This window comes from Varanus komodoensis, unplaced genomic scaffold (assembly GCF_004798865.1).
Source record: "Varanus komodoensis strain SLA01 unplaced genomic scaffold, ASM479886v1 scaffold2, whole genome shotgun sequence".
NCBI lineage: Eukaryota > Metazoa > Chordata > Lepidosauria > Squamata > Varanidae > Varanus > Varanus komodoensis.
In genome coordinates, this window is record NW_025335568.1 from 963,554 (window position 1) to 986,794 (window position 23,241).

The 23,241-nt window shown below is 60.8% G+C and overlaps 1 protein-coding gene across 2 annotated transcripts in view; it reads left to right on the top strand.

Annotated features, from left to right (window-relative positions):
* The window catches only part of EXOC6B (exocyst complex component 6B), a 169,100-nt gene that overhangs the window by 108,111 nt on the left and 37,748 nt on the right, over window positions 1-23,241 (top strand). For both annotated transcript variants that reach the window (XM_044429518.1, XM_044429519.1), the window contains exons 18-19: window positions 1,398-1,539; window positions 16,263-16,336. In XM_044429518.1, coding sequence (XP_044285453.1) covers window positions 1,398-1,539; window positions 16,263-16,336 — 216 coding nt within the window. The remainder of the gene's footprint in view (window positions 1-1,397; window positions 1,540-16,262; window positions 16,337-23,241) is intronic.

Here is a 23,241-nt window from a genome sequence, read left to right on the forward strand (position 1 = left end):
CTCTACACCTGGACCCTCCATATCTAACTTTTCACAAAGAAAAGGACATTCTATCCCGAATGTCTCCTTACCTGCAATAGTGTCCAGCTTTCATCTGAAAGACATCATTCTGCCTGCCGCCTTCTCTTCACCCACTGCTTCTGGAGATGACAATGTGTACCTTCCATGTTACACTGGTCCTTTACTTTTATGAGGCATTTCAAAAGTCACTGTGTCCCTTCATCTGTTACGGAGAATGGAACAAGAGAGCATCAGTCTCATTTTGGCCACTTTCATCTTAGGTTGTTCAGACATTAAAGCTACCATACACCCGGCAGATCGTAAGTTGGGTGCTCTGGTATGAGCCCACTCCATGCACTCAAATGCTACATCCATGGTATTTGCTTGAGATGCCTTACAGACTGAATTGTGTTGAGTTGCCGTGTGGTCAAAACCATGCTCATTTATTTAGCATAAATGTTCAGACCTGAGTGGACTACCAGTATTAACTCCCTCTTGGTTGCAAGACCTCAATTGCCAGTCTCAATGAACTGAGGGAACAGGTGGAACGAGCTCGCAGTATATGGTGGGGAAGGGCTCCCACCAGAATTCCTCAGCTGTAGAAACTTCCTGAGTTGCGGCTTCATGCAGGTGCAGAGCCACCATGTGTGAATGCAAAGATAACCATTGAAAGCAACCTGTCTATCTCCCGATCAGGGTAGGTTTAGGAGAACAGTTTCATGGTGGATCCAGTCCAACCTGCTGGATCAATTTCAGAAGGTAGTGCTGGGCGGTGGCAGGGCCACGTTGCTCTATGTCCTTTGGCCTCCGGAATGCCGTGAGGTCCCACGTTGTTGCCTATTTAACAGTTGCATGAAACTCGTGAAGGTTTTGGCTGCAGCATCCTCAGAACATCACTGCCAAGTAGCTCCCCCTCAGTTTTTCACACGTGGTGGGACTGATTTTGGGGTGAACAAGGGTGAGCAGGTTGATGATGCTTCTGAACAACACGGATGTACTTGGTGCGAGAGCCCTGCTGATCAGGGGGGTTCAGCTGCTGTGGAAAGGGCGACGCCTTCCCTGCAGAGCTCCGTTCGTAGCTCGGAGGTCCTTCTGGACTGGTTACTGCCTGGGCAGCGCAGGCAGCGGCAGGAGCTGGGATGCCTCCGCCAGTACTTGTTGCTTAACCTGGATTTTAAATTTCAGTGAATAACGGATGGCTTATATGGCAAGCCGCCTTAGGAAGACTGCCCTCCTAAAGGGAGGCTGAGACGAGCAGCAGATAAGTGGACGAGCGCCCCTGTGCTGCAGTTGGCAGGCCCTCCTTATTCCTCGCCCCTCCTTTCTCTGCGCTCTCGGTGTCCCTGTGCTGAGCTCTCCCTGACGGTCCCCTTGGTGGCTTCCCATTTGTCTTCCAGGGCAAGGTGGCTCAGACGGCCTGCATGTCTGCCTGCAAGCACTTGTCTACCTCACTGATGCAGCTGCTCCTGGAAGCCGAAGTGCGGCAGCTCTCGCTGGGGGCCTTGCAGCAGTTCAACCTGGATGTGGCAGAGTGCGAACGTAAGGCGTCCCCTTGTCTGCTTTGGGAGGGCTGCCTGGTGGATGTGGGCTGGGAGTGGTGGGTGGGCCTCTTCCCTTCCCTCCTTTCCTTTCGAGACGAGTGTTTCCCCACAGAACATCTCAGTTTGCACCAAACTGAACTTCTTCCCTGCTGAAGACCTACCAAAGTCCCTCCTCCTGGGGGGAGGAAGCTAGTTACACGCACGCGCATGCACGGTGAATACGTGGAGGGAGGCAATGTTTGTGGTGCAGTGGAACTGGGAATGCTGCTCTCTCGGGGCACGCTTTGCGTGTTTGTGTCCGTGTCCGGCATTGCCTGCAGTCCTCCGGGGCTGCAGCACACGGTGTTCATCACCCCGTAGGCCGGCTGTTAGAACGGCAGGTTGCCAGCCAAGGTCAGCAGCCCACTCCCAGCGCCATTATTTGCAGCCAAAGACAGACGGGCGAAGGGCCGCAACTGCTCCCAAGGAGACTTCCCCCGGCTCGGAACCAAGCCAGGCCTGGTGCTTCATGTGCTACTTAATGCACTGCAGTGCTGGCCCAAGTTAACGGCGTGGGCGGCCCTCTCACTCTTGCTTCACTGGGAACACGAGGCGCTCCTTGCGCTTCCTCCTCTTCCCTGTTGCCTCCCACCTCTTCCTTCGTTGTTGTTCCCAGGTGGAAAGCACTCATTGGCACTAATGGGAGTTCCTTTTCCAGAGATAACAGCCCTGCGGCAGGAGAGGGACAGCTTTTCTTAAGACTGGGGCAGAGGCGGGAAGGGTTGGTCTTGCTCCGGTTCACCCCGTCCTGTTAAATATCCCACACTGCAGGCCTGCGACACGAGAGCGCTTCTCCATGATCTCTGCGCATCATACATGTGGACTCTGTCCCTGCATGATGCCTGTAGTCAGAAAGACTTCCCTCGCTAAGCTCAATTTTGGGGGAGTGGCAGGAGCACCCCCCCCCCCCGACTGCCGTTTTTAGTGTCTGGAGTTCCTATCTCTTTGCATTTGCCTCAGCTTCTAGCACTTTCTAATCTAATACTTCCTTAACTTACTATATTTACCGATCTCTTTCAATTTCTTTCCCATTTTTTACCTACCATTTATCCAATGCCCCCCTTTCCCAAAGACGCTCTTGTGTTGTTATCTCTTTTCCACTTACCCTTCTCTTTCTACCTTTCCCCTGTGGCCCTCAAGGCAGCTTTCTGGAATGTATCTACTGTGGCACATAAACGCCCTCCGGCCGCTCACAGGCATTCTCTTTGCCTCTCTTGTCCCAGCAAAGGCCCGCAGGTGAATTCTTGCCTCCACTGCCAGGCCTTCACCTGGCCGGCCTGCAAGAGTCGTGTGGGGCGCCTTAAGACCAAGATGTGGAGCTGCGCCCTTATAGCTGTCCAGTCACGCAGTGCCTCAGGATGGCCCATCGACTTCCTGGGCTTCTGCTCCTCCTCGTGCTCCATCAGCAGCTGCTGGGACTCCACCAGCCACCTCTTCAGTTCCCACAAAACCAAATGCCGACACAATGAGAAGAAGTCCAAGAAGTGGACTAAAAAGTCCCACAAAATTGCAGATGGCCTTAACGTGGCGCCCAAAAAGGGTAGAGAAAAGTCCCCAAAATGGGCTAGTCCTCGCTCATGATTGGCACTGTTAGTGTGCATTCAGTTGCCCGTTCTGCCAGCAGCCCCAGCTGCCACATCGATGCTGGCTCCACAGCCAGTCTCACCTCTAACACCACTGCCACTCCCCACACCAGCCCCTCTCTCTTTTGGGCCCGATGGTGCGAGCAGAACCAACAGCATCCCACTCCTCTGAGGGGAAGAGACAGGATACACCACCTTGTATGCAGGCCAGTCCACCGCCTCTCTCTCTGCTTGGATCCATCAGTCCATCACACTGAAACCAACAACCGTTCAGGCCACTCTCCTGCTCAGCCACTGGGCCTCCGTATGAAGCCGCCTCACCTGTTCCATCCCAGGGTTCCATCCGTCAATCAGTGGAATGGGCTAGGTCCCCTCTACTGACCTGGGACCAGGATTTCTACTGGACCCCACCCCCACCAATCGGATCATATCATCCTGGCTACTCATGGGAGTGGAGGCGATCAGTGTGCTGCTATCAGTGGAAGCTGTCTGCACAGCACTCAGCAGAACTGTGGGGCCCAGCGCCTCTGATTCCTTCACCAGTCCCAGCTGCTCCATCGCCAGCTTGCCATCCTGCTGTGGTTCTAGCCTTCCAGCTTCCAGCTTGTGTCTACCCACCATCCTGTCAAATCATACTTCTTTTCCATCTAGCCTTTCTTCATCTTCAGACCCTGCTGATCTACCTCCACTCTATGATGACGCAGTAGCAATATCTTGAGAAGACACGATCTCATCTCAAGATCTGGGATCCTCTTCCAAGGACCTGGGAAGGTTCTCCAAACAGGTCCTCTGAATGGCGATGTCGCTTGGGCTGGAGACCCGGCAGCTCACCGAGTCTGCAGTAGTTCCAGTCTGTGATGTCATCTGAGGTTGCAGCAGTGTCCATTCCATGCCTCCCATGCTCTCTCGCTCCATGAAGGGACTGCAGAAGGCCACGGCACAGCCACAGTCAGCGCCCCGCCATTTGGAGAGCCTGTAACGGGTTCAGAAGAGGCACATCCAGGCCCTGCTGCACCATCAGTGGCTGAATTCCAACATTAAAAGTCACTGCAGGGATGATCAGGGTGGGAGCACACCACCCTGGGAACCAACACAGGCGGCACCTCAGTGTGGTGGCCAGGAAGGACTATGTGGTGACGGGACTTGGCCTCTGCATCTTGAACTAAGAGGTGACTGTGGGGAGATACCATGTCTTTCTTTGGGAGAAGATGGAAGCTCTGGTCAAGCAACGCCAGGGATTGGCTAGGGTATCCCAGTTGGAGGTCCTTTGACTCTTCAGGCAACACGTGCCACCGCGCTGACTGTGACTCGCGGCATGTGTTGGCAATGCAGAGGCGTGCCTGGCTCTGGGCAGCAAGTCTCTCGCCGGAGGCACGGTCCACATCGGGAACTGCCCTTTGATGGGAGAGGACTCTTCTGTGTGTGGAGTGATAAGAAGCTTGGCTCCATCCAGAAGGCCTGGGCCACAGCAAGGAGGATGGGCTCCATTCCAGCTCAACCATCCGGAGCATGTTACTGGCCTTGAGGCCCATCTTCTTTCTGGCGAAGCCATTTCCACCTCTCCTCCAACCTCCACCGCCCCAGCAGTGCTGGCAGGACACCTCCCAGTTCCACCAAACTGCCAAAAAATGCACGGATACCGAGAGACGGTGCGGTTGGCTCCTTGCGCAAACCAGTCCACCTCCTTTGGCACCGCTATGGTTTGAAGGCTGCCTTAACGGCTGTCTTCCCAAACGGGAAGCCATAACTTCAGATCGGTGGGTTCTCTCCGTTGCAGGAGGGTGGACACTGCATTGAATTCGACACCCTTTCACCTCTCGGGGCCGTATGAGCAACACCACCTTCCCCTGCATTGGTGGAAAAGGTCCACATACAATGGTTGAAAGGAGCAATCCATCCTTTCCCCCCGTTTGATCCACATTGTGGCTTCTGCTCTCCGTATTTCACCGTTCCGAAGAAGAAGGGCAGTCTCTGTGCCATCGTAGCCTTGCATGGTCTCCCTACAAAATCTTCTCCCACTACTGCACCAAGGGCACTGGTTCACATCAGTCGATTTGAAAGATGCATATTTCTTTCATGTGTCCGTCCACCTGGACTGCCATCCCTTCCTCAGGTGCCAGATCAGGACCGAGGCATTCGGATGCTCAGTCGTACCATTCAGCCTCTCCGTGCCCCCACTGGTTCACCAAATCCACGGCCATGGTCTGTGCACATCTCTGGATCTGAGTTTTCCTGCATTTGGACAATTGGCTTCTAGTCGCCCCATAATCACCTCAGCTCTCCCATCTCCAGCTCAAGCCCAGCGTGACTGTTCGGTGACACCGCGGCCACAGGGCTGGGGGTGTCACCATTGTTCAGTTTGCAAGGTCATGGATGCAGCATTTACAGCTATGACTTGTCGGAGCCTGTCACCCTCAACACAACTGTTGAACAAGTTCATGGCAGTTGAACAACCCTCTCTTGGCGATCCAACAAGCACAACCTGGTGAGGAGGCTTGCTTTTGCAGTCCTGTTTCTCTGACAACAGGCGCAACCAGATTAGGCTGGGGAGCACACCGTACGGGTGGCGAGACCCAAGGACCAAGTCAGCCATATCAATTGCCTTGAACTGCCAGCGGTTCAGAAAGCGCTGTTTGTGTTCCAGCGGCTCCTTGAAGGCAGCCATGTTCAGATAGCATCGGGCAACATCACAGGGAAGTTCTTTCTGAAAAAACAGGGCAGCACCCAGTCAGCTTCCCTGACTCAACACACATTACAAACATATAGCTTGAGGCATCATTCTCATGGCCATCCTCCTGGCTGGAAGAGCCAGCGTTACAGTGGATACCCTGAGGAGAAAGCCACAAGAAACCCACAAACGGGAACGTCCCCTGGTCATCCCATGCAGCCTCTTTGAATCCCGGGGGGCCCATCCATGGGCCTGTTCATGATGCTGATGAACACAGTGTGCAAAGCCTTCTGTTCCCATGGCAGGATTGGCCAAGTCTCATTGGTGGTACGTTTCTTCGACCGTGGCATGGAATGCTCTTCCGCCTTTCCCTTGTTTTCCTGTAATAACCAGAGTGCTGGCCAGAGTCCACTGGGGCAGCACCAGCTGCATCCTAGTGACCCCAGGGTGGCTCTGTCAGCCATGGCTCACCCACCTCCTCCACATGTTGAACCACAAGTTCATCCACCTCCCGTGGAGACTAGACATCACTGGAGGATCAGCAAATAGAGCAGGACCTACAGCTCCATCCAGTCCGTTTTAGATGCAGCACTACGGCCAGACAGGAGACACTCCGGCGCCTCCAATGGAACACTTGCCAGACCTTCTCTCAAAGGAAATCCTTTGACCCATACCAAGCCTCCATCCAGCAAATTTTGACATTCCTACACTTGTACCAAAACACTAAAACCGCTATCCATTAAAGCTTACCTAGTGGCCATCTCATCATTTCATGGAACAGTCAAAAGCTCCTCCATCTTCTCCCATCTTCTGGTGCAACAGTTCCGTAACAGTCTGTACTACCCACACCCACCTGTTTGAGCTGTTGTACCAGGTTGGAGCCTATCTGTGGTACTCCAGGTGCGGATGAAACCTCCATTTGGACCCCTGGCCGTCATAGGCGCGTGCCTCCTCTCTTGGAAGGCCGCCCTTCCATGACAGGCACCTCAGCTAGGAGAGCAAGCAAACTATGTGCTCTTTGCCCAGACGATCCATTCCTTTCGCAGCTGGATCAAGCAACTTGGTAGCCCCATTGAAAGTGTCTGTCTTAATGTAAAAGGAGCAAAGAAAATTAAAAAAGAACCATAGTTATTGGCATGTATCGCTGCCCACCCAGTCAAAAAGAGGCCAGGCCATGCAGCCTTCGAAAAGGACTTGCCAGAGTTTCCAAGAGGAACAGTGTGGCTGTGCTGGGGGACTTCGGCGCATGGCTCTCCTGCGTTCCTTTGTAATGAAGACGGGTTCGCTGCAGTCCTTTCTGGTAAACGGAGGTATCAGAAGCGTCCTCAGTATAAAAAAGCGGGCCAGGTGGGTAAACGCCAAACTGTGGCACTGAAAGAACAGCACTGACCCACTGGGAGGACCAGGGCTTCGGCTGAACGAAGCACAAGCGATGCGGGGAACTCCATCAGTGCTTCTAAGACATGGTCTCGAAAGAAGTGGTTGTCTCAGCTCTTGAGTTCTTGAATCAGCCATTTCCAGGTGACGCTGCTCAGCTGTGGATTCTGAAGCCTTTGCCGCCTTACAATGCCCTCTAATCCTGGAATCGTTCACAGGATGGTAAGAACATGGCTAGCCCAGTCTGGCTAGAGCACAAGCAGATATTTCGAGTCACCAAGATGATGTTCTCCCACCTGGTCCACTTTCTTGCATTATCTCAAAAATACTGAAACGTGCCGGCACGCGCGGCGTGTGCTCCAGGGGCTGAGCCACATAGTTCTGCTCAGCATCAGTGGCGCTTCGCAGGCCGCAGCCAAGAGGAGACCCTCCGCTGTGAAGGAATGCTGTGCTCCCACTGCGACTCCCCCCACCGAACGGCCGGTGGGGCCTCCGTGTGCCGGCGGGTGGCTGGAGGAGCGCGAGGCGGGAGGCGCCCGCAGAGCAGGGGGACGGGCGCAGGCGAGCAGAACTCTCCCGGAGCCTTCCTGCAGCGCCGCTCCTCCGGTGCGGCCCGGAGCAGATGCAGGGGCTGCTGGCGCCAATGAGACAGGCGTGGGGTGAGAGGGAGGGAGGGCTTTTGGCACAGTTGCGTGGCCTTCCTCTGCGCCCCTGCATGGCTGCGTACCATGGCGCTCTTCCTGCATGTACCACTGACGTGTGCAGGAGCCAGCACATGCTTCTGCCTGGTCAGGCCCTTGGTCTCCGTATGTGATATGAAGACTGAAGAGAAACCAACATTCTCTGTGTCATCTTTTTTCTCATTAATTCTTTTAAGAAGCAGCTTTGTTCCTTAGTAAAGCCCCCATTTCCAGCTGCAAAATAATTTCCAGTGGCTGATTTTTTTCTCCCGACACAAAATGTGTCCAGCTGCATGTTAGACCAAGCTGTGGGCTGCCTGCAGAGCCAGGCAGAACCAAAGACCCAGCGGGCCTCCCCTGTCTTGCCTGGAACAGATGATTGTTCGTATAAGCTTTGAAGCAGCGCGATGCGTGAAACCCAGTCCACCTGAGGTCTGGTGCGGGGTTGGATGCATGGGGCACCCACATGTCCCACGGCAGGCACCACAAACCTGGGGGGGGCAGCCGACCTGCTTCACCCCACCCAGTCTTGCGAGGGCACATTTGCTGGTGCAATCGAGACGGAGGCAGCTGCTCTGACCTCCCAATCGATCACTGTCAGGCCATCTGAGAATGGCGGGGCGGAGAAGTGGCTCCCCTGACTCAGCCCATCCCTTGGGCACTGGACTCTGCCGACGGCAGGAACCCGCGGCCAGTTTTCTGGGACGGGTTGGTTGTCGCACGGCAGGCTAGGGCACCGTGCGGGCAGGAGCTGACCTTCCAGGGCACCTGCCTCCGGGGCCACTGTGCTCTTGCCACTGCCAGCCTTGGCTCCTTTACTCCCACGTAGCCCTTTGGCGGCAGATGAGAACAGCGCATCCCCGGAAGATGAGGAAGTGGAACGTGCTGCCCCCCAGGTGGTCTGTCCTCGTAGCTTTGGTGGCCTTCGCAGTCCCGGGACTTATAGTCACGATGACATGAATGCCTGCAGCCCAGCCCATGAATGCCCGCAGCTGCGGGTGTGTGAACACAGTGGCCCCCACTCACTGCAGGGGCGCTTTCTGGGGGGTTGGCCCCTGAGAGAGGGAGCCTCATCAGTGCCCCTGCTTCGCTGGCTGTTCACCTCCGGGAGGATCTCCAGGCGGGGCTGGGAGGGCTCCTGCCTGAAGCCCCGGAGAGCCGAGAGGGCCAGTCCCCACTGACAGTGCGGGGCCGGTTTGTTCGTGTCGTTTTCATAGCGTCCCGTAGCCGAGGCGCCCCAGGTGGGGTGCACCAAGTGGGGTCTGAGGCAGCAGCTGCCGCTGCCCCGAACCTGCAGATGAAGGGCGTTCAGGAATGTGGGGCCAGCCCTGGGCCAGCACTCCTGCTGCCCAGGGAGCACTCGGAGGCCCTGCAAATCGGGCTTCGGGCTGATCCTGCGTTCTGGCCCTCGGCAGTGTGTGGCCTCCGGACGGGTCGGGCTGCAGGCACTGGCGCTGGTGGCAGTTGTGCTCCAGCACATTTGGAAGCCCGCGAAGAATGCGCAGCTCCATGCGCAGTGCAGTGACTCTGACCTGCCTAGTCTGCCATGATCCATAAGGGATTCACATCCAAATAGCAGGAATTACATCCGAACTCACTGGCAAGGCAGCTTCAGCCCCACGGACGAGCCAGAAGCAGCACGTGCTGAACAGCAAGGAACGGCTGGCCAGAGGAGGCCTCTGCCGGCCACGTGGCATCTCGCACAGCCGGGCGGCCCGCCGTGGATGAGGCCTCCCTTGCGGCACGCTGTGGCCGCGTCCTGTGCTCGCACGACGTCCGGCGAGGCCTCCCGCGGAGGCTGCGTGGGCTTCTGGCCGTCCTGCGGGAAGGCGGCTTGGCAGGGAGCCCGTCCCGCGTTCCTGAGGCCGCCGCGTGGCCGCCGCGCCCTCTTGAGTGCGGCATGCTGGGAACACCGGCCTGCACCCTTGCCGGCCCGCTGCATCTGCCTGCCCGGTGAAGCATCCGCAAGTGTTGTCTCGATTTCTTTGACAGCACTTTATTTTGTTGACAAAAGTGCCGCTAGGAGCCAGCTGCGCCTCCGGGGTCCCGGGGGTCCCGAATGCAGAGCGCTTGCTGCCGCCAGGCTGGCTTGCGGCTAAGCAGCCCTAAAGCAGAGACGAGGCGCTCCCGGGGGTTGAGGCCCCCCCCCAGGTTACGCCCTTCCTCCCGGCGCATCCCAAATCTTTTGCTGCCTCATGAAGCCCCCTCCGCGCACACACCTTGACAATGCCCTTCGGGAGTTTGACCGCCATCTCCGCCCCCATAGTCTGCCTTTGGTCAGTTTTGTTTTATTGGACGGGAGGATGCTACATCAGGGCAGAAACGGGAGGTGCCGGCGACTGCTGTGCTTACGGGCTGAAAGCAACGCTGGGCATGTCATAGGATCATGGAAGAGCAGGGCGGGAAGGGCCCATGAAGGCCATGGAGTCCACCCCCTGCTGTTGCAGGACACCCATTTACACCACCCCACTCAATGTGGCTGCCCAGTTTCTCCTTGAATGCCCCCAGTGTGGGGGAGCCCCCCACCTCCCCAGGCAGCTGGTCCCACTGGCGTCTTGCTCCAGCAGTGAGGCAGCTTTTCCTGATGTCCAGCCTGAATCTGGGCTGTTACAACTTGAGCCGATTCTTCCATGTCCTGCACTCTGGAATCAGTGAGAAGAGACCCTGGCCTTCCTCTTTGTGACAGCCTTTGAGGTCCTTCTAGAGGGATCTCATGTCCCCCCTCCGTCTTCTCTTCTCAAGGCTGAACATGCCCAGTTCTCCCAGTCTCTCCTCACAGGGCAGTGTTTGCAAACCCTGGATCATTTTTGTTGCCCTGCCCTGGACCCTGATTTTCCTGCATCTTTCTTAAATCTTGATGTCCAGAACTGGACACAGGATTCCAGGTGAGGTCTGACTAGTGAGGAGTATAGAGGAACTGCTACTTCTTGTGATTTGGAAGTAATACTTCTGTCATGCATCCCAAAATAGCATTTGCCCCTTTGGCGGTGGCATCGCATTGTTGGCTCATGTTTAGCCCATTGTCCACAACTACTCCAAGATCCTTTTGTCTTTCAGTTCTGCTGAGCCACGCGTTCCTCATCTTGTCTCGATGCGTCTGGTTTCTCTTTCCCAGGTGGAGGACTTGGCGCTTGTGCCTACTGAATCTCATCCTGCTGCTTTCAGCCAAGCGTACAAATTTGTCAAGGTCGCCCTGGATCTTCGTTCTGTCTTCTAGGGTGTTTGCTATTCCACCCGATTTTGTATCCTCTGCAAATTTGATCATTTTTCCTTGTGCTTCCTCATCCAAATCCTTAAAGATGCTGAAAAGCACTGGGCCCGGGGCTGAACCCTGTGGCTCCCCGTGTCCCTTTGCAGCCAAAGGGAAGGAAGGCTGCCACGGCCAAGCAGCTGTGGGGGAGCGGGCCCGGCCCGTGGAGAGCCAGCCTGCACAGCCCTTCCTCAGCCAGGTGCTGACTCTACCTTCATGGCCTGCGGCATCACCTCATGAGAGGGGCCCTGGAAGACCCGGGCGGCCCCAGGAGAGGATGTGGCCGCCTAACGTGGATTGATGAGCCCGGCGTTGGGGAGCCCCGCTGGCCATCCATCAAGAGTCTGGAAACGCAGCATTATCATCGCAGTATTCCGGGAGGGCGATCCGCAGGATCCGACAATCTATGGCCCCATTAGCTTGATTGATATTTCTGTCAAACGCGTGCTAAAAATGTCTTTCAAAGTTAGAGGCCGAAAGGCGGAGAAGCAGGATCTGTTGGCTGGGCAGCTCACGGGCGGTAGCCGGCAAACGTACGTACGGCACAGGCTGCGTTCACCAGCCGGATGGCGCTCGCTGGCCCGCGCTGCCCCAGGCCCAAGCCGTGCGTGTGGGGGGGGGGGGGGCACTGGGCGTGGGTGGGCGGTGGCCACTGGCCCCGCCGTGGCTCCGGCTGCAGGTGGCGCGGGAGTTTCCGCGTCAGCTCGGGCCAAGCGAGGCCCAGGCTCGTGCCTGTCCCCGGGGAGTGCTGCTGGGGGACGCCTGCAGGAGGGCAGGGGGCATGCGGAGGCGTACGCGAGCCCTCCTGCCCGTCCATGGGAGCAGTGAGGCTGAATTCTCGGCATCCCCGGAGCCCGCTTCGGCTCCTGTCCGCACACGTGTGCCTGTGCCAGGGACGGCCCTGGGTGAGGCGGCAGGCACCTGTCCGCTGCGTCCTCCGGTCCGGTCCGTTCCGGTCCTGGCACACGCCCTGGAGAAGCATGGCCACCCGGGAGCGGCCCTGGCCGGACGGGCTGTGCCCGTGCACCATGGGGGGCTGGCGAGCTGTCCGCCCGCCCGCCCAGTCAGGCCAGCGCTGCCATTGCGGCCCTGCTGCCTTGGCCGGGACCGGACGCTCTTGCTCGCTGGCATGATCCGCGGGACCCCTGCAAGGCACTGCCGGCTGGGACAGCTGGGGGGCCACCCGGTCGACCTCGCGTCGCAGAGAACGGGGCGGCTGCGGGGGGCGGGGGGTGCAGGGTGCCTTGCGACACTGCGAGCCTAGCCTTCCCGTTCTCTCCCTGCTGGCTCGGGAGGGTGGGAAGCAGGAGATGCTCTCGGCCAGGGGGTGGCAGTATCTCAAAGGACAGGCTCCCTCCTGGCCCGCGGGCGGGGCTGTGCGGAGGGTCCCCCGGCACACACGTTTCGGCGTGTACCCCCGGGGTCTCTCTCGGCACGGGCCTCGCCGCCGCTCGGCAGGCAAGAGCAAGCCCTTGTGCGTCGCCCGCAGCCAGCCCTCGGGGGTCCCTCTCCTCCCGCCCCCCTGCCCCACCGAGCGCCTTTCATTCCTTGCCTTTTGTGAACGGCTTAGCGGTTCCTGTTCCGCAGCCCTGCCCTTGGGAGAAAGCGTTGGGAAAGAGGTTAGAGTCCCGCTGTGACCCGCCCCGGCTGGGTGGCCCCTGCCTGTCGGCCTCGCAGAGACGCCCCTCCTTTGGCCCGGGCGCAAGCCCCCAGCCCTTGAGCTCGCTGCGGCGCTTTGTCCCGGGGCCAGCCTGTTCTCTGCGGTGTTCTGCCGACGGGGCCCTGCCGTGCCGCAGGTGGCGCGCTTACGGGGCAGGCCTGGCGAGGGGCGGCCGTTTCCTGGGCGATGCTGCCGGGGCCGCGGGGCTGCGCCGTGCTAATCGCAGTGACACCCGACAGAGGAGGCTGCACGGAGGAACTGGCTGTGCCCGCCTTCGCGGGTGGTGGCCTGAATTCAGCAGCAGCGCTCGCCACTCATCCGCTGCCAGCCAACGGGCGATGTGTGTTCAGAATATGACCTCTGGCTGTTGCCAGGGATGCCCGACACATTCCTGGACGGTTGCCCCATCAGGTGGTGGTGTCGCGAGGCTGGCAGGCTCTCGTGAGAGGACGCCTCTGGCTGCTGCCCCCGGTGGGTCCCGAGAGTGGGATGGGGACCGAGGCCTGGGCAAAGAAGAGTCTGCATGGAGGGGCAGGGGACCAGTGGCCATGGAGAGCCCAGGCCCGAGCCCAGTTGAGCAGCCGTCAGCTCTCCAACGGGAGGACGCGCGGGCGAGCACGGCAGCCGGAGCATCGATCCAGCGGCAGGAAGGAAAGGAGCCCGGGGGCAGGAGGAGCCCGGGTCAGCCCGGGGTGGCGTCTCCCTGGAAGAGGAACCCGGTTGCAGGGCGGACGGGACCTTTGGCTTCCTTCAACAAGTGCAGGCAGCTGTCCCTGCGGACAATGCGAACCTCAGCAGCCTGTGGGCTGAGTGCGTGTGGAGAGTCCACTTCGGCTGCACACGGACAGCACATTCTGTGGGGGAGAGTGGCCCGAGAGAAGTAGCAGGAACCGAGGCCCGGCCGTCCTCCCGACAGGAGGAGCCACGCAATGTGGGTGGCCAGAGCGGAGCAGGGGGGCATGAAGCCACGGTCCCAGTCCTTTGGCACATGGTCCTGCGTGGGTGACATGTGGCACGTCCACCGCACGAGGGCTGGCCTAGCGTCCGGTGCTTCGTGCTCGTCCTGAGGGAAGCCAGACTGACCGGCTGAGGAAGAGGCCACGGAGCATGTTGAGTTGGCCCATTGTACGCATGTGGCCTCGTCTTTTTCAGGATGTGCAGGTGATTCATTTGAATGTAGCAGCAGGCCCCAGCCCAGGATTCTGCCGCCGGGAGCACCCTGCAAATCAGAACACATTTAGAGAAATGCACGCTTGCAAACACACAAATGAAGTATATGCTGAAGGTCAGTGCAAGATTCTTCATCGCTGCAACATGAGGAAGGCAGCTGTTGTCTGCACTGCACTGAAGCAGCACCCCGTGGAGCCCCCGCCCTGCAAAAGCAAATGCTGAGCCGAGTAGAGGGTTGCGGGAGCGTGCCCCGAAGGCTGCTCTCGGTCAGGCGGAATGTGCTCCAGAATGGGACCGCTCCTGCGGCGGTGAAGCGGGAGCCGGCGCGCCTTGCCCGTCTTCGGCGGAGCCCGGCATGGGCTGCAGGGCGGCCTCCGCGCGAGGAGGAACGTGCCGACGGGCCCGCCTCGGCTGACGTCGCTGTGCTGGCAGCCAAGTGGAACCTCCAGAAGAGAGCAATTAAGGAGGATGCGTTCGTTGGCCAGCCAAGGCCTGCTCTCTGTGTGATGGACATCGCGGGGCTCTTTGTTGCCGCTCGATCGGCCGTGTAAGGCAGGGGTGGTGGTCCGCCGTTGCCTCCCTCCGTAAGCGGGACTGCTGCTCACCCTCCTCGGACTGAAGCGGGCGGGCGCATTGTGCCGGACTGCTTCACAGCGTCGCACTCTGCGTATATAAAGACTGTGGAGGGCCTCGAGTGGCTCCTGGTCCGTCATCGTGGCTTGCAGTGCTGTGGCAAGCTGTCTGGCACACCGTGAGCGCTGGCCGGTTTCCGTGAGAGTGCGCACGCATTCACGGTGAGCGGTGGAGAGCCGGGGAGAGGCCAGGCCAGGCCAGAGTGCCTTCAGTTCACTTTCACTGCCAAAGCAAAACCACCGTCTGCAGCCCCAGGCCAGTGCTGTGCATCGCCGCACTTCTTCCGGAAAAGCGGAGACCGAATCTGCCCCCGGTCTCCACCTGCACCTCCCCGGTCCTCCTTCACATTTTGACCAGAAACCTTAATGAGACAGGGTGTTTCATTCCTTGCCTCCAGCAGCTCCTCCGGCCCGAATGATCTAAGAGGCTCTCCCCCCCCCCCCGGCAGGCATTTTGTTGATCCCGGTTGTCGAAAGCCCCCCGAGAGCCGGAGGGGCGACAGGGTTCTGCTCTGCCATGAGCCGCTCCTCTTCTGCCTCCGCAGCCACGGGAGTTCTCTGCGTGAGGCCGCCCGCCAAGCCTGGCCCAACACGCCGGCAGCGGCAGTGTCACTGGGGCGCCCGCGGAAAGGTGCCTCCTTGGAGGAGCTCCCGAGGGTTCCCTCCTCGAGCCTCGGCCATCGGGGAGCTGGCTGAGGGTCGTGGCTTGGTGTCCTGGGCAGTTCCCCCAGGGAGCGCCGTGCCCGGTGGTGAGAGGTCAGTTGGGGTCTCTGGGCCGTGCTCATCCCTTCGCCTGGTCAGTGGTCAGGCTTCCCTTCAGCCGCTGAGCTGCCCGAGGCGGCAAGCCGTGGAGGCGCTGGGCAGCCCCAAGCCTGGCGGTGGTCGCCAAGGCCACATGGAATTCACGTCACCCGAGGCTGCCTCTTCTCTGCCGCGGGGCCATGGTACTCGTTTCAGCCCGGCGCGTTGGATGCTGGGGGGGTTCCCCTCGGGGAGGGCCCCTTGCTTGGTCTTCGTCGCTGCTCACAGGTAGCCCGGGGCTTCCCGCGAGACAGACCGGCCTTTCACACGCCAGAGGTGGCTCTCCCCACTCTCTGGGTTTGTGCCGTGGTGCCACTCCAGGTAAGTTCGTCTGCTCCGGAGTAATTAATGGAGCGGCTTGGCATATTTATTTTGACAAATGCGCATGGATCACGGTGACAGGCATGAAATTAGAAAATTCCTCGAGAGCCCCCAAATATAAATAGCTTTCGGAACTGAAAGGGGTTTCACAGCTGAAGATTTTATTGTGTTGAGAGGAAAAGTTTTTCCATGGACACCCCCGCCCCCCCACACTTTCCCTCCGTCCCCCAATGCTTTTCTTCTTTGCAAATTGTTTGTCCATTCACAAAACAAATACTCTGGAGCCCAGTGAGGCTCATGGGAATAAATTTCAGGTCGAATTAGTACAGTTTCCGTGCTGTCAGGATGGTGGAATTAATGGTGTTTTGATGACACAAATTTTGAAGGGTGAACAAAAAGCGCAAAGGGCGGGAGACCTGACTCCTTAGAGGAGCCCTCCTCCCCCCCCCCGGCCGCCGTTGTCTGTGCTGTCATCCGTCTGCCAATCTCTCTGTCCATGGTTCGTTAAAGGCGCTTTTTATCCTCTCTCCTTTCCCACAGAGTTTGCCAGATCCGGGCCAGTGCGTGGGTTCCAGGGGGACACGCTGCAGTTGGCCTTCATCGACTTGAGACAAGTACGTCTTTGTGTCCTTGTTTTTTGTGTTTCTTTTAAGATGTGTGACTGAAGACCATCAGGTCTTAAGGAAAGGAGCGGGGAGGGGGCGGGGTGCTGCGCGGCCCGGAGACCTGCGCCCCCCTCCGGGCCCGCCACCGCCACCGCCTCGCCCGCCGCCCCGGTCCTCGAGCGTCGCCCACCCTCCCCGCGCAGCCGGCGGGCCCCCCGCGCGGGTGGAAGGACGGAGGGGCGCCGCGACCCCCGGGCCTCGGGTGTGCTGCGCTCCGCTCGGCTGCGGCCCGCGGGCACCGGAGGGCTGGGGCAGAGGCCGCTCTCGCCGGCCCCGCTCTGCCGTGGCCGTGGCCCCCGGCGGAGGAGGGCTAGCGCTCGGCCGCGTGCGGGACGGGCTGCGGCGAGGGGGCTCGGGGGAGGGGGCCGATGCTCCTGCCCGGGTGTCGCGCCCGGCTGGCCCCCCAGCACCGCTCCGCCAGGACCGCACGGGAGGCCGGCCCACGGAGGGGAGCGCCTCGCCGGCTGTGGCGGGCAGCAGGGCGCCTCGGTGGACTGGCAAGCGCTGCGAGGCAGGAAGGAGGCCATTTTCCAGCAAGTCATTTGTTATGGAGTGGGGGGGGCGCGTGATGGGGGTGTAGCTTATGTCATCTCTTGGCACCGAAGACGGATGGGGTTGCACAGAAGGCCTGAAAGAGGCAAGATGCAGTGGCGGATGCCCTTTCTCATCAGAACGATCTTTGTCCGTTGGAGGCGCTCGCTTTGTTCCAGCTGCCACGAAGATGCAGTGCTCCTGGTTTCCAAGGCCGCCGTGGGCTTCCCTCTGAATGGCGCTCTGTGGGCCACGGGGACCCCTCGCCAAGCCCCTCGGATCGGCCGCCCTCCTTCTCCTGCCCTCTGCACCGCCCGCCTCCTGTGTGCCAAGGCAGCTTTCGGCCTCTCAGGCGTGGCGACGGCTCGTCCCAGAATGCCTCTGGCGCTGGAGCGTGTGACGGCGTGGCCCTGGAACACGCGCCATCGCGTTCCTCCTCCGTGGGCTCTGTGCGGCCTGCCCTGGGGGTCTGGCCGTCTTGCTTCAGGCTGTTCTCGTCTTTTCATGGAACAGCCAAAGCCCACGGAGGAACACGGAGCCAGGCAAAGGGGCAGAGGCTGCCGCTGTGGCTTGGGCCCCCGTGGCCTCCACGGGCAGGACGAGGTGGAGCCTCGCGCTGCTCCGCCAGGGTGTGGCCGGGCCCTCTGCCACAGGGTGGGAGTCGTTTCTCCCTCCAAAGGGCCACCGGTGGGCCTCCCGTGCAGCCCTCTCCTCTTAAAAGCCTCCCCGAAACGGACCCAGGCGGCATGTGCCCCTTCCCAACCGCAGGTGCGAGGCCCTTCCTGGGTTGTTCGGCCTGGTCGGAAGCCACTGGTGGCGCTGGAGCAGCCGAGCCCGGCCTGCACCCGGTTCCCCGTTCGGAGCAGCTGTGCGAACGGCCAGCCCCTCTGTGAGTCCCACGGGGCAGGGGAACTGCCTGCGGCCGCCGTGGCCTCGTGCCACGGAAGGTGGCGGAAGGGCGGGGGGGGGGGCGGCTCTGTGCCGCAGTGGCCCTTTTGGCTGCCTCCTCTGGAGCACGTGCTTTCCGCCGTGGGGAGGAATGCGCCAGGGCTTGTGGGCCCCTGGAGAGCTTGCTCACGAGGCAGCTTTGCGGGCGGCATGCCTGAGAAGCTCTTCCAGGAGTTCCTGCAGAAGGAGGCTCAGCGAGTGCGTTGCCGGCCTCCTTTCTCGCGTGCGTCACCTCCCTGCCCGTCCCCAGCAAGCCTCAGTCCCGCTGCCCGGTGCCGCCTCCCGGTGCCTGGGGCTGCCCTTCCCGCGTCCTCGGAGAGGCCGTGGGTCGTCACGAGAGCCACGGGGCTCTGCAGGCGGCCGGAGCGCCGGTGGGAAGGGCTGGGTCAGCTCAGCCAGGCCCATTTGCGCTCTTGGCTTTTGTCAGGGGGGGGGGGGGGCTCCTGGTCCATTTCCTTCCCTGAAGTCCAACGGGGAATGGTGGGACGTGAGGGGTCAAGGCAGGCAGGGCGGGCAAACAGACGGAGGTGCCGGGCTGGAAGCGCTCTGCTTGGACGGGGCTGGCCTTTCTAGCCGTGTGCGGGGCAGTCCAAACAAGGCGCTTTTCAGCCTCACTGATCTCCGAGGGCGGGAAGGACATTCATGCGTAAATCTCTGATAGCAAAAATCCTTTGGGGTAACCGGAAGGGAGCACCCCTGGTGCAGGTGGCGTGGTGCCCCGCGTTGAGGTGGGCCAGCTCTTGCAGCGTTCGGCCGAATGTCCTAATTTATTTGGGCATTAATATTAATCCTTAATATCACGGCCTGCTAATGGCATTGTAGGGGGTTTCAAGGTCTTTAGCTCATGGATGTCTGTCTGAGACTGAGGAACTCGAGAGAGTTTTTTAAAGTCCAACAGTGTTATGGGCACCTCTGGCCAAATTTCTTTCTCTCCCTCCCCACCATTTATTTATATTTAGAGCACAACAGGCATGCGGGCATCATAGGAAGACGACATACCCTGTCGCTGCCGCTCCTCCTTCATACGTGTGCGCACTCACGCCTGTGCCGGCCGCACGGCAGGCCTGTTGCGAGAGCGTGGGGTGTGTGCGCAGCAGGCCCCCCGCCGTCCTTCAGCGGAGGGGCAGCCTGGCGTGCCGACAGGGGCAGAGAATGGCCAGGGCTCGCTCGGCGCCGCCGTGCGCCCGCGGAAAGAGGGAGGCTCGGCCGGCATGCCCCGACCCTCTGCCTCGGGCCAGCCAGCTGGTCCTCCCGCCCCACTCCCCAAAACGGAGGCGGTGAGCCTGCGCAGCGGGGCGCCCAGCTGTGTGTGGGCTGCATGGGGGCAGAGCAGCTCCGTCTGAAGGGATTTTGGGAGGCGTCGGAGCCAGTGGGCTCCCCTTGTTTCGGGTGTGGGGAAGCCAAAGGCGGCTTTGCCCCCTGGTGGGGTGTGGATACGGGGAAGGCACGAGTTGGCTTCTTTTTGGTCATGGAATGCAAACATGGGGCGATCAGGCCGGCTGCAGAACCGCGTGGCACCCGCGGTTTCTTGGAGCAGCCTTCCCGGCCTGCCGCCGCCCCTGCAGCCGGCCAGGCCAGGCCCGGGCCACGTCCCGTGTCACCCCACTGCGCGTGGCGGTGGCCCTGCAAGTCCGGGATGGCCGGCCGGCCGCCCGCCCAGGATGCAGCTGCGCACAAGAAGTGGGGGCGGCCGCCAGTGCGCGCTCCTTGGGACGAGCAGCAGGGCCCCGGGACCAGCGGGGGGCCGGGCAGAAGCCGTTGGCGCGGGGGGGACCGCCGTGGCCCAGCCCGCCAGGTGTGACAGAAGCCACGCCGCCCCCCGGACAGGCAGTGGAGCGCTGCCACGCGGCGGATCACCAGGGCGCGCGAGGCGGGGAGGCGGCTGTGGCCGAGAGCAGCGCGGCGGGCCCGTCCGCCGCCAGGGTCCAGGCGAGGCGTCGCGGGGCATTTCGGGCTGTGAGCGCCAGAAGCAGCGGTGGCCTTGGCCAGGCGGAGAGTGGCGCGGAACGAGGGCAGGGCGTCCGGCTCCGTGAGGGGGCAAAACACGCCCCTGGGTAGCGGGTTCCTTGACTGAGTTGGGGTCAGCATGGAGGTCGCCCTCCAGCCTCGAGCGAGACACCTCTGGGTCCAGCTCACTGGTTTGCTCCGATTTCGTACCCACAACTGCATTGCCGGGTTTGATACTGTTGTGGGCAGATGTTTTACTGCTGGTGTTCCTCTTTTTGTGGATTATTGCCGTTTTATTGCTGTATCGGTTTTAATATATGGAGTTTTACTGCTGCCTTGGGAGGGCTGCTTCTTTGAAAGGCAGCTTGGGAATATTTTGAATAAGGTAAATATAAACATGGCGGAGCCTGGCTGGCTTCCAAGGAGAGGCTGCCTCCGGGCATGGTGCACCCCCTGCCGAGGCCCCAGCGCAGGGGTGCTCTTGGCGCCCCCTGGGCTGTGGGGGCGACTGCGGCAGCTGCCAGACCTGCCCGCGCCGTCTGCTCCTCCGTGGTGGCGCTGGGTGTGGCTGCCACCGCAGCAGCGAGCCAGCACTGCCTAGCGCAGCCCTGCAAGGCATGGGCTGGGCAGGGCGGGCCGGGCGAGCCCCCACCTCTGCCGGCTCCAGGGACCTCTCTGGTTCTGGTGGGGAGGGCTTGCTGTCCATCCTCGTAGGTCGAGCCGAGGGCTGCTGGCCCCTCGAGCAAGCGGGCTTGGGGTTGGGACCTTGCTCCGGCAGCACCGCCTGCAGAATCGGCAGGAGGACAGCTCTTCGCTCCGGGTAGAGGGCAGGCCCTGGTCTGGGGACTGTGGAGAGAAGGAAGGGCCGGGGGGCTCTGGGGCTGCCTCCCGCTGTCCACAGAAGTGGGGTTCGGCCCCGGCGTGGGCAGCGGCCGATCAAGCACTCCAGGTGTGAGGCGGGAAAGCTTCTCTCCAAGGTCTCCATGCAAAGGAGGCAAAGCGGAGCCCCGGGGGAAGGCTGGCTTCGCTTTTTATCACATTTCATAGGAACGTGAACGGCGCTGGCACAGTCCTGCCTTCCAGGGCCTCAGAAGCGCCTCCACCCTGACCCCGCAGATGGGCCCCCCCGGGGGAGATCCGGGTCCGCCCTTCACCCCCACGGCCGCCCCCAAGGGAGGCTCCGTTGGCGGCAACGTGGAGAAGGGCTTGTTCAGGGACGGAGCCGGCTGCCCGCTGAGGCCCGCCGGGCGCCAGCCTGAGCATCTTTTGGCAGCGGGTCCAGACTGCCCTCCGCTGCACAGCGTTTGATTAGTTCTCCGGGCTTTGCTAGTGGCTTAATCAGGTTTCAAGACTGATCTTGTTTAGATTATTGAAATTTTGCATTTCCTAAATTTGGTTTCAAATGTTGCATGGCCCCTTTTAAAAATGATGTTTTATAATGCAGTGTAGTTTAGATTATCTTTTTAATGGATTGTTGTCAACCGCCCAGAAAACCTCGGCTATTGGGCAGGATAGAGGTTAGAGAGCTCCAGACCCGCCCCACCAGCCCCGTGTGACGTGGGGAGCTGCCCTCCCCAGCCGCTCGCAAGCCCTGCCAGGAGCCCTTCTGGAGCGATGAGCCTCGGGCACGGCCGAGGCGAAAAGTCTGCGCACGCACAGAGCCGCCCTGGCCCAGCCTTCCGGCCACATTCATTCATGCCTTGCACGGGGCTCCGTGCTGCCTCTCGGAGCATGAACCTTCCCCAGGTGGTGTGCAGTCACTGTAAAAAATGTTTTTAAGGAGTAGCCGTATCTAAATATTAAAACTGAGAAAACAGGTACAGAAAAACACAGCGAACTTTAAAAAATGGTGTAACACAAGAGCCATTAAGAATTTAAAACCCAGCTTGCCCTTTTTAAAGTACGGCTTGCTATTTCAAAGTCTTCAGAGTTCACCGAGAAAGTTGGCCCTGATTTACAGAGCATCCCTGGGAGGTCGCCTGGCCAAGCCCAAGAGGCACCCGGACAGACGGAGGGCCTCGCCTGGCAGCCGCTCCCGTCCTGTGAGCCGGGGGCGCTTGCTCCTGGGTCGATGCCCCAGCCATGCTCAGCATGCGCGCGCCAAGGACCGCGTGCCCGCACGCAGTCAGCTCCACCTGAAGACATGCCGGAGGGCAGCGTTTAGTCTTCCAACGGTGGGACCCCGCACTGTAGGAGAAGCGCTCCGGAGCACCCTCGCCTCCGGGAGGACCCCCACCCCGCTCGCGGGGAGGGTGCGTCACACCAGGCAGCCTCTGGTGCGCAGGAAAGGAGCAGCGCACAGCCCGGCCTAGCAGCTGGCCCCCCGCAGCGAGTTCCGCGCGCGCCGGGCTGCCAAAGCGGCCGCTTGCCGCCTGGGTTCGTTTGTGTGGGATTTAGAGTCTTAGCAGGGACTTTGCGCTGCTTTGGAGGGATTAAGCCAGCCTCAGCGCAGCCGTTCGTCCGTCCGTTCGTTCGTTCGTTCGGGGAGAGCAATTACGCCTGCTTTCTCTGATGCTGAGGCCAATCAGTTGGCCAGCCACACGGCGGGATGCACAGGTATTCCGAGGAGTGGGAGGGGCCGGGCCATCCTGGCGCTTGCGGCAGAGGTCCCTGCGGTGGCACCGCTCCTGGTGCGTCCGCAACAGGCGGGATGGGCGCCGGGTCCTCCCCTCCCCTCCCCGCATCTCACCCCGACGCTCGGCCCGTGGCTTTTACCGGGCGGCCTGCCTTCCCTCACGGCACACCTTCTCCCGAGCCCTGGAAGCGCCTCGTGCTCGCCGGGAAGCTGTCAGAGGCGAGGGCGGGTGGGGGGGTGCTTGGAACTGGCCTTTAAGAGCACCCCAGCTGACTGGCGTCCAGAAGCGGAGGACGCTGCTGGCCTCGTCAGGGCCGGGCCGGGCCGGGCCTGGTCCTCCTGCAGAGAAGGGATTTGCGTGTGGAGGAAGCAGCTCCGTGCGGTCACGTCTCTCCTGTGCTGGGGCGAGCGAGCAGCCCGCACCTGGAGCAGCGCATTTTGCCTGCCTGCTTCGCAGCGGCCTGCCTCCTGGGGCACCGGGAGAGTGCCTGTTGCTTTGCTTGCTAATGGACTGGCTGCACGGCCGGACGGGGACCCTTCCGCCTCTGTCCGGGGCGCGGGAGGCCGTCCGTGCCCTTTCACATGGACCGGCTGCCATCTCAGCCAGATTGCTCGTCACCCGCTCCAACGGCTGATGTCCCCACAGGGGGCACTGCGACGGCCGCTCCCAGGATGATCCGGGGCTAGAAGCAGGGCTTCAACCCGAAGGGCAGCTCACATTTCTGTATCGCGGCCCACGGCCGGGGTCCTCGGGGACGAAGGTGTCTGGCAGGAGCAGCAGCTGCTGCCAGGTGGAGTTGGGACTGGCAGGCCTCCCTCTCCGTGCCCAGAGTGCCACCCCCTCACGCTCTGG